Source organism: Belonocnema kinseyi, chromosome 2, assembly GCF_010883055.1.
Source record: "Belonocnema kinseyi isolate 2016_QV_RU_SX_M_011 chromosome 2, B_treatae_v1, whole genome shotgun sequence".
Taxonomy (NCBI): Eukaryota; Metazoa; Arthropoda; class Insecta; order Hymenoptera; family Cynipidae; genus Belonocnema; species Belonocnema kinseyi.
In genome coordinates this window covers 62,545,663-62,557,252 of record NC_046658.1, presented here as the reverse complement: position 1 = coordinate 62,557,252, position 11,590 = coordinate 62,545,663, and the positions used below count along the sequence as shown (strand labels likewise).

Sequence of the window (11,590 nt, the reverse complement as noted above, 5' to 3'; positions counted from 1 at the left end):
AATAAATTTTTATATGTTCTGTTTTATAAAATGAGCTTGTTTTATTCAATGACAACACACCAATAATTTCAAGTAATGTTTGTTAATTTCCAAGAAACAATATCCCTCCTTAAATTGGTGTAGGTTTATGGACGATCCCTTATATGTTTCATAGAAAAATCTTAAAAATTCAAAAATAGGATATGCTATGGATGCGTATGTGGCCGTTTAAAAACTACGTCACAAATGCGTACCCCCTCTAAATCCAAATTTTTTCTTCTATCTCATAGATTTGATTAAAGCCTATAATAAAAATACAAACATAATATTTTAACAGATTTAACCATCCAAAAGGATCTTAACACATAGGAAAAATTGTGATTTTGCAAGAAAATAGGGGAATAAATTCTGTTAAATATAAGATTAATTTATTTACCATGTTCCTAAGATTTTAAGTTAGATATTGCATTTTCCAACAAGAGGTATTTTCAACCAAAAAAGGGATTTTGCAACTAAATAGTTCAGTTTTCTAGCTTAAATTTGAAATTTTATAATAATATTTTGCTTTTAAACATGATAAATTAGTTTTCAACCTATGAAGGTCAATCTTCTACCAAATCATCGAATTTTTAAATCACAATGATTAAATTAAAGCCAAAAAACAGTTAAATTTTAAGCAAATAATCGAAGTTTAAAAACAAAAAGATAGATCTGCTCCTAAAAAATAAATTTTTAACCCAAAAGGATGATTTTTCTAAATTAAAAATGAATTTTTAACAAAATATTAAATTATCCGCCAATTAGTGGAACTTTTATGGAATTCCGTGCAAAAAGAAATGAATTTTTAACAATGAAAGATGATTTTTACTTCATCCAAATATCTTAATTGATAACAAACAAAAGAATAAATAAATTTGTCATCGAATAACCGTTGCATTTACAGCCAAACATGTGAACTTTCGAAAAAAAAGAGGAATTTTCAACAAAACAGTTGTATCCTGAACTAATAGTAATTAAATTTTGAATCAAATGGCTGAACTTTCAAGCAAAACGGATTAAACTTTCACCATAAACATTTGCATCTTTTAATAAATAGTTGAATATTCAAGCCAGGAAGACGAATTTTTTAAAAGACAGTTGATTTTTCAACCAAGAACATTTCAATGTAAAAGATGAAGTTTCAACCTGAAGGGAAATTTTCTATAACAAAAAAAAACAACCAATTTGATATAAAAGATTTGAATTTAAGAAACAAAATACTTTTCAACGAGTTGTTTTATTTTCAAAGTAGAAGGTGAATTCTCAACCAATTACTTGGATTTAAAAAAATTCTTTTATCAACTACTTTTATCAACAACCAAATAGTTGAACTTTAAAGGGAAATGCACAAATTTAAAAAAAAATAATTGCATTTTTAACCAAATAGTTGAGATTTCAAACAAAGAAGACGAATCTTTTAGAAGACAGTAGCATTTTTAATCCAATAAGACGACTTTTCTATTAAAAAAGGACAAATTTTCAATACAATAGTTAAAGATTATTTCTCAACTAAAATATCATATTTGACATATCAACAAAAAAAGAAGCGCATAAATTTTATATTAAAATCAGTTGAATTTGAACAGAATAGTTGAAGCCCTAATCAGAAAATAATGTTTTTAACAGGACTATTGTACTTTTAACAACAAAAAATTAAATTTTCATAAAAATGAAATTAATTTTCAACCAAAAAAGATTTTTTATTCGAGAGAGAAAAAAAGCTGACACCCAAATTGAGGAATTTCAAGCCAAAAAGGCTAATTTTTTACCCAAAGACAGGAATTCTTGACGAAAAAATTAATTTTCAAACCAATTAGTTGATTTTTCTACGAAATTAATATAATTGTCAACCCAAAAAGACGAATTTTCAACAAGATATTTGAATTTTTAAGCCGAACATACCAATTTTCTACAAACTGATAATTCTTAACTGAAAACGAACCATTTCATCAAAAAATGGATCCCAATACCAGAAATACCAAATCCAACTATTTTTCGTGTAAAGTTAATTCTTCCTAATTGAAAATCTTAACAGGATTAGTTATATTTTCAGTTAAGAAAATTAATTTTTAACATTAACATTTAGACTTTACAATTAGGAAGAATTAATTTTCGACGAAAAATAGTTGGATTTTGATTCATTTTGCGAGAAAAAGGGCAAGTTTCTTAAAAACACTGGGAAAGAGTATGCTATAATGCATAACGTACAAATATATTATTGTTGTTTCAAACAATTATCTGAAAGAAATAGCCTACTTTGAGAATTAAAATTTGAATCTTTTGATAAATAGGTTTTAAAAACTTCAGAAATAATTGAAATTGGGAACCAAAGTATAATTTCTTTATATAAAAAAGGAATTAAGTTTTTAATAAAAGTAATCCAGTTTGCAAAATAAAACAATAAAAAATTTTGATAGGTATAAATAAGGAAGTTCTATACTGAATATTGTGTAAAAATAAATAACAAATGAAGAAAGAGTGAGAAATAATTTTACCTCAATTTTTTGAAAGAATATAATTCCTTTTATTTATCTAAATTGTTGTAAAAAGAATGTATAAAATATTACCAATTTTAGAAATGTAGTACATTTTTTGGATTATTTATTTTCCTTTTTGGAAATCGGAATAATCTAAATCAGCCTAAACAGTGGCAGATATGAGGTGGGGATTGGGGACAGACTGAACAGTGGAATCAAAAGATAGTTGAGACAGCCCTGAAAATCATAGTTCCGCTCAGTTCCGCTGTTCCGGAATGGTTCCGTAATTCACCGATAGAGTTTCTGTCGTTTCTGTCAACTTGTCGATTGTGCCCTAACCAAAAACCCAAAAAACAGCAGAAACAGAATCTCTTATAAGTGCAGGTTTTGTTTATAAGTAAATGCTAAAATGGCTAAACAGACACTTTTCAATTTGTCAACTAATGAAGAGATTATAGAGGAATTAACAAAAGATTTGAAAACTTCAACTTTAAAAGAAGATATTCAGTCGGAAACAAAGGAGGAGTTGCAAAAAGGCAGTGACAAAACTGATCCGTGGGATAATATAGGAAAAGAGACTGAGGAAGAAAATGAAAATGCAGAAGGAAGTAAAACGCCAACAAATGAAATTGTCGAGGATTTATCAGATGAAGAACATTTGAAAGACAGGGATTTAAATCTTACGAATGTGGAGAAAGAGGTTAGTATTTGATAAATCAACGCTCCTGGTAATTTTACGGAGTAATTAAATATTAATAATTCTTATAATTTCGTTATATTTTAGGTTTTAAAAAGTGAATCTGAGAGTGTGAAAAGCGAGGCTAATAAGTTGTTTAAAGAAGGTGAATTCGAAGAAGCCCTGTCGATGTACTCGCAAGCTTTAAAAATGTGTCCTCTCGCCTTTAGTAAAGAAAGAGCAATTCTTTTTGCGAATAGGGCTGCTGCAAAATCGAAACTTCCGGTATGATCTTCCTCAGAAGTATTTAATTCATATATATATATATATATATTTTTTAAATAACAAAAAATAAAATTCGTAGGCAAATAATTGTACAATTTTTAATTAAAACTTTCAAGATCGCGTTGCATTTAAGTTGAAACAGGCACCAATTTACATTTAAATCATCTAAAATAGTACAATTCAGATTAATTTAATTTGATCTATGTATTATTATTTTATATTTTGTATTATGACATATGTATATAATTTTTATTATTATTCAATTTCTTCAATATCATTTAGTTTATTTAATTTCGATATGGGCATGGAATTAAATATCCATACAGAAAACTTAAAGCTATTGAAATCTCATATTTGTGATGGATCATTTCGCTCACTATCCAAATCCGCTAAAAAATTTAGAAAATAAAAAATTTATAAAATGCTGGTGTTTTTCCGAAGATATATAAATTTAATTATTGACAACGCCATTGTTTTATTTTATCTTGATTTTTTTCTAAAAGTGATTGAATTTATACCAAAAGAATTGATCTTGTGCCCACTCATTGGGGATGAGAAAATACGATTTATTTTTATAGAAAATGAAAATTCTCATTTTTGTGCAATAACGACACGAGATACGGAAAAAGTGAAAAAAGCAAAGTTGTTGCACTTGAAAAAATCTAAAAAAGTTTGGAAGCTTTTTTCTCTGTTTTTCGTTCTTTTCTGGAAATTTGAGCTTAAATATTAATAAAGCACATTTAGATATTCATTTTTTTTTAAATTTCTCTAGTGGAACAACTTTGTTTATATTGGTTAATCGGTGTTACACGGGATTTCCAACGATTAAATATATTGAAAGATTTAATCTCAAAATTAATACTATTGTAATCTGAAAAAAAAAAACAAAAAACAAATAAAATTTTCGGACAAAAATAAAAAAGAGGAAAGAAAAATGAGAAGGCAGCCAACCACATCTACTTCCTTCTCTTCTTCCTTCTTGCATCTTTTTTTATTTTTATTATCAAATTACAATCAAATAAAAAGTAAAACATAAATAAATAAATAAAATTGCATTACCAACGTTTCGGTACTCGTACAGTACCATTATCAATGCAAAAAAAGAATTAAGTGGTAGAAATTGACAGCACCCACGAACAGGTGTAATTAATCATATTAGCATAACTTTTGTTCAGCTTATCCAAATCGGTTTTTAAATTAATAGATAACTTTTTTTGTTTTTTAATATAAAGCATTTCCATGAATTCCCTCTTTCTCTCATTACTTTCACTATGCAAAATTTGAACATTATCCCGGTCAAACTCATGGTCAACATCAACAAATGCCTTTGTATGTTTGAAAATTTGAAAACACTTTAAACAATTTTAAATTTTCACTACTAAATTTATTTATCAAAGATGTTTCAAATCATGTTAATTTCTTAAAGTCAAGAATTTCAAGAATAAGAAGTGAATTAGAAGTTTGTTTACAACAAGATGAAATTATTAATCTTTTAAAGCATCAGATTCTACTGAATCAAAGATTTTTAAGCAGCGATGTGAAACATGATAACAAACTTTCAAATTTAATTCATCAGCAAACTAGTGTTCAAGAGCAAAATTTAAATTTACATAGGATTTTTGAAGAAGGAGGTAAAGATCCTTGGTTTGTTCAATTGACAGATATTCAAATTCCTGATTCAGTTACAGATATCCTCAGATTAGGTCAAGGTTTTAGTGACCGTGTGATGAAAACTAAGGCAAAACAAATGATGCAAATAGTAAAAGAGGTTGAATCAAATATGCACAAAATTCGTATTTTGGATCAGCAGGATTTCCGAAACAAGTTTTTACACTTGTCAAAGAGCTTTGTTGAGAAAAATAGTTTGCATATCATTTATATTGATCGTAGAATTTCTAAAGATTTCATGATGACAAAAGAGTTTCTTAGAAACAACCCTGATGTTTGCATGAATGCTGATAAAGGCAGTATTACTGTTTGCATGAAAAATCGAATTACATTAGGGATATGGAGAATTTGCTTTCTGATAATGATAATTTTGAATTATTACATGAAAATCCGCTAAAAAAAATTAAAAACAGACAATTTTAAGATGCTTGACAATTGGAGAAAGAAAGGACTTCTGGGAAAGGATATAAGATGGACTGATGTTAACACTGAAGACACAGTTCTTGCAAGATGTTATGGTTTGAGAAAAATTCACAAAGATGGCTATCCCTTAAGAATAGTTATTTCAGCTATTAATACTCGCACCAAAATTTTAGAACAAAATTTTAATTTGATTCTCAAGGACTCTATCACAACTTCTAAATTTAATGTCAAAAATAGCTGGGAATTTCAAAAAAGTATCATTCAAAAAAAGATTCCGGATGACCATGTAATGATTTCTTCGGATGTTATTGCAATGTTTCCGAGTGTACCCCTTGAATTAGTTAAAAAAGGCAATTTTAAATAGATGGGATAATATAAAAACCCGTACTCGATTATGTCAAAAAGATTTTATTGAAGGGATAGTTTTTATTATAGAGTTAACTTATTTTTAATTTAATGGATCTTTCTATAGACAGTAGTCTGGTATTCCCATAGGTTCAGGCATTTCTCCGATTTTGGCAGAACTAGTGATGGAAGATTTGGAGGTTTTTGTTTTTGGGAAATTAGATTTTGTTTTGCCTTTTTATTTTCGGCTTGTCGACGATACCTTATTATGTGTTCCTCTAAAAAAGTTACAGATATTCATTGACACTTTTAACAGTTTTCATCCTAAAGTTCAATTTACTCATGAAATAGAATAGGATGATAAAATCAGTTTTTTGGACATAGAAGTAATTAAGGGTTGGGATGGTAATATTATTACCAATCGGTACAGGAAAAGTACATATTCAGGTAGAATTTTAAGTTTCCTTTCTGTTCATCCCTTTCAAAACAAAATTGCAGTAATTAAAAACTTAGTTGACAGAGCTCTATGTTTGTCCCATTATTCATTCCACACAAGAAATTTGAATATTGTTAGGAATATCCTTTTTCTGAATCATTATCCAAAGAAGTTAATTGAGAAACATATTGCAATTAGAGTTCAACAAATCAAAAACAAAGAAATTAATAATTTGCTTGTAGATAATCAGAAAGAGTAAAAGGAACATAGTTCGTTTAATACTTTTGTTCTTCCATTTTTGGTCAAATTTCTAAAACTATTGAACTTATGTTTGAAAAATTTTAAATTCATACTATTTTCCGCATTCCATTTAAAATGGATTCGGTGATAAATTTTTGCAAAGATCCTTTAGATAGTTTTGAAAAGGGTGGTGTTGTCTATAAGATCACTTGCAGGATCTGTAAGATGAATTACGTGAGACAGACTGGCAGACTTCTTAATACTAGGATAGAGGAACACAAAAGTGATGTTCGTTTAGAACACTGTTATAAGAGTGTTCTTGCTAGACATACGAAGGCATTTGTTGATGTTGACCGTGAGTTTGACTGGGATAATGTTCAAATTTTCCATAGTGAAAGTAATGAGAGAAAGAGGGATTTCATGGAAATTATTATTATTATTATTATTATTACACCATTAAGCCATTTCCCTTTCGGGGTAGGCGTGGCTCACTCGGCAGGGGAAAGGAGTAGTGTGTGGATGGGATAGAGATTTTTCAGATTGATCCAGAATTCTCGTGCTATTTATGTAAATAACACGTTCGTTCCGCAACACTGCTCCGACCCAGGTTGCTGATCAATCTCTCTGCTTTATATTAAAAAACAAAAAAAGTTATCTATTAATTTAAAAACCAATTTGGATAAGCTGAACAAAAGTTATGCTAATATGATTAATTATATTTAATGTGGCTGTTTCATGAATTCTGTTTTTTTTACTTTCTCTATTTCTGATATAATTGTGACAGATATTTATATTGTGTTTACAACAGATTGGCCTACTGACCCTCATTTGATTCTCAGGTATCAAAGAGAGAGCACCTGTTCGTGGGTGCTGTCAATTTCTACCACTTAAATTTTTCTTGATAAGTACCGAAACGTTGGTAATGCAATTTTATTTATTTATTTGTGTTTTATTTTTATTTTTTTCGTTGTAATTTGATGATAATAAAAATAAAAAAGACGAAAGGACAAAGAGAAGGAAGGGGATGTGGTTGGCTGCCTTCTCAATTTTCTTTCCTCTTTTTTATTTTTGTCCGAAATTTTTTTTTTTTTCAGATTACAATAGTATTTTTGGTTTTTGTTTATTCGTCGTGGTCCAAATTTGGCCGTTGGATTCTTGTTTTATTTAACAGAATTTTGCATCAATTTGATTATTGGACGTTAAATGGGATTTTTAATTTGGATTTTGGTCTAATTTAAATTTCCTAAATTTTGAATAACGAAAACATTTAATTGATATTTTTTTAATTTCGTTAATTTTTCTGTCGTGCCACAATCTGGCTATCTCGAAAAACATTTTTTTGCGGTTTTCAGCATTGAAATGATATCATCAGTCATGTATTATGAAAGAAACACGTTATTTTTGTATGAAAACACAACACATACAACTGTACTGTTTCCAGATTTAGAAACAAGTCAATAATCTAAAAATATTTTTATTTGTTTAAAAAATGTTTTCTTGATACAAATTTGTGTTAACGATTTCAGCCATAGATCAATTTAATTTCAAAATTGGAAACATTAGATTTGTAGAGAATATTTGACCAAAAAAAATAAGCCATAATTTATTATAATATAATTGAAACATTTTAAAAAAATTGGTAATAAGCGATGTTAAGAAAAAATTCAATTGCAAAAAACAATTGTAAAATAAGTTTTTTTTTGTAAGTTTAAAATATTTTTCATTTGAAATGACAACATAATTAATATTATTCTGATCCCTAAATTCATAGAGAAACATAGAGTTTTATGCTTACTGGAATGAACAAACAATTAAGTTCAAATTGTTTTTCTTCATTTTTAGGAAAGTAAAAATTGTTAGTTGCATATTTTTAAATATTATGTTTCCTTTTGCAATTCAAATATCAATAAAAACTGAATATCATTACTTTGAGAACGATTTTTTTTTAATAATTAGAATTTTTCATTTTTTAAAAAGTATACTTTTTGAATTCTTGGCAGGAAAATGAGGAATTGGAATTTAAAAACTTTAAAAAAAATGGTGTTTATTAATAGACCGTAATATTATAAGATATTACAAAAATTTTTATGGCATTACACCAGATTACATTAGATTACATAAAATGACCGTTATTACGATTTAATTTTTCCCGCTTAACAAATTGTTATAAATGAAATTTTCAATTGAAAGATTCGAAATTATTTTATTACAAATTTAAATCTTAAAATATTTTTAAGGCCTAATTTTTTTAAATTAACTCTAAATGAAGAACGATACTACATTAATGTTTAAAATTAAACCTAATGTACAGAAAATGGATTCCTATGAAAATATCGAATTATAAATTTTCTTTGTAATCTCCAAGATTTTTTGGTTAAACTATTAGGGTAAAAATACATTTAAAAACTTAGAAAGCATCTCCTACTAGAAAAAATGTTTGAATAAACTGTAAGGGTTGGTTTAGCATCCTTTAAACATTCAAACAAGGAAATCATATCCACGTGTTTTGTAAAGCTTTTTAGGGAATGTCGATTTTCTTGCTTAAGTGTTCAAAGGGTGGTAGAAATACCCTAAAAATAAATTAAAATAGTTACTTAAAATAAATAAATTTAAAAAAAAATGTAATCAACTTATACCCTTTACAGGTAAAGGACGCTTCTAGCACTTATTTTAAAGCGATTTTTCACCCCATTAGTACAATGAAAAGAATCTCCCATGATTTTTCTTTTTAGAAAATGTCGATTTCCGTGCTTGAATATTTAAGTGATGCTAAGACAACCCTGAAAACTAATTTTTTGCGCTTATTTTAAAGGAATTTTTACCATAATCAGCGTGGCGACTCGGCCGCTAAATCGGGGGCATGAGTGTGTTTATTAGGTTACATTTATTATATTCCTTGAGCCTGATTTTGTAAATTTTTTAATGTATATATACTTTATGAGAGAAAGAATTAATATTTTTTCCATTGCAGGAACAATCATTTTGCAATTTTTTGCTCTGCTATGTTAGAATATGCTTAGAATGAGTGTCATAATTCAAAATAAATCTTTGCGTTTTGCGGAAAATATGAATATGTTACTTTTATTTGACTGGGTAAAATGAAAAATATGACCGGAAAGTTGAAATCGTTCGTCGAATGGTCTCCCTGCTAATAGTTTTCTTTTTCAAAAAACTTTTGTGGTTTTACTTTTTTGGAAAAGTCAGAATTCTTGCTTGAATCTTTAAGGGTTGTTAAAACAACCCCCAAATATCATGTTCACATAAAATCATTAATCTCTCGAGTACTTGGGTCAAAAAATTTGATTTTAATGGGTCTGATCTAAAAAATTTGAGACAACGAAAGCTAACAAGTTTTTGAAATGGATAATATTTCAACAAGAGACGATTTTTTAATTCAAATACATATAAAAATCAGGAGAACTTTTCTAATCTTTTTTTTGTAAATCCTTATTTTGCAGTTTTGAAATTCCAAACAAAAATTGATAATGAGACCTAATTAAAAAGTAATTACTATGCCTACGTTAAATTAAATATCCATACAAACAATTAAAACCTATTAAAATCTTATATTTTAAATATTGATCCTGCTTAAAATTATTTTAATAATTTATTTGCAGCTAGAGAAAGTATCAGCAATAAGGGACTGTACCAAAGCTATTGAATTAGATCCAAATTATGTCAAGGCTTATTTAAGGCGTGCAAATTTATACGAAGAGACTGATAAATTGGATGAAGCACTGGAAGACTTCAAAAAAGTGTTAACCTTTGATCCAAGTCACACTGAATCGAACTGTGCACTTCGAGTAAGCATTAGGTTAAATAAAGTGGCACTGTAATTGTTAGCTTTACAAAATACAATTTTTAATACAGTTTGTTTATTTTCCGCAGAGGCTGCCACCGCTTATCGAAGAACGGAACGAAAAACTGAAGACAGAAATGCTCGGAAAACTGAAAGACTTGGGCAATCTAGTTCTCAAACCTTTCGGTCTCTCAACAAACAATTTTGAACTGCAGCAGGATCCAAATAGTGGCGGATATTCTGTAAAATTCAATCAGAGTCCGAGGTAAAGAAATAATATTGGCAGTAGCTGACAATATTTATAATATATGTGTATAAATTGTTGCAAAGATTAGGATGAGAATAAGGTTTAAGATATCTTACAAATAAATAAATAATGAGTTATAACTCCATGTTTTCTACGAAAAGCTGTTCTCCTTTTAACTACGATTTTCTAAAGTTCTCTTATAATTTAATAGCGCCGGCGAAGAAATAATTCTAAAATTCCTATGATTCTTTTTTAAAGATTTATTTGTATATTATCGACTCGGTTTGAATCTCGGAAGACGCGGTAGGACTGAACGAAATTTAATTGAAAAATCGTTGCATATGGGATTTTTCTACTAATTATGGTAGGCTACAATCCATTTAGTTGACTTCTGTTTGAAAATGAAAGATAAATTAAAGATATAATTTCCACTAGAAATTCGTTTGAATTGTAAATTATACGTTTAAAAAATAAAATTGACCAATATCTGAAATTTCAATTTACAATTTTATTGATGAACTTTTCAAATTAAATAATGAGCTATTTAAATTTACTAAGAATTTTATTATACAATAGTTAAGACAGTAAACGTTATTTATGATCTACATTGATTATTTATTATTGTCGCTTTTAATATAATTTTGCTGTTGAAATTTTGAAAAAATGCAGTATATACGGATTAAAATCGTGGTAAATTGTGCTTATAAAGGTTCAAAAAATCAAGAAGTGTAATGATAAAAATCATGATATTTTGAAAGCTAAGTCTAATTTATCATGATTTTCACTGTAGTTTGCTGCATTTCCCCTTATTGTTTCAATATTTTAATACAAAGGTTATATATTAAAATGAATGTGAATGAAAAACGTAATTGATAATAAACGTCGCTTAATTTATTAAGAACTAGCATAATATGCACTAGTAGGGTGGTGCTTATTAATAATTGGCGGAATTTTTTACATTCTCATCAAAGAAAAT

General features: G+C 27.8%; 1 protein-coding gene across 1 annotated transcript; it reads left to right on the top strand.

The window, feature by feature from the left end:
• The first annotated feature begins 2,791 nt into the window (after positions 1-2,791).
• LOC117168232 (tetratricopeptide repeat protein 1) lies at positions 2,792-10,751 on the top strand. The gene is made up of 4 exons (XM_033353716.1): positions 2,792-3,195; positions 3,280-3,456; positions 10,186-10,371; positions 10,457-10,751. The coding sequence occupies exons 1-4, from the start codon at positions 2,905-2,907 to the stop codon at positions 10,634-10,636; spliced, it is 834 nt and encodes a 277-aa protein (XP_033209607.1). The 5' UTR covers positions 2,792-2,904; the 3' UTR covers positions 10,637-10,751.
• The last annotated feature ends 839 nt before the right edge of the window (positions 10,752-11,590 follow it).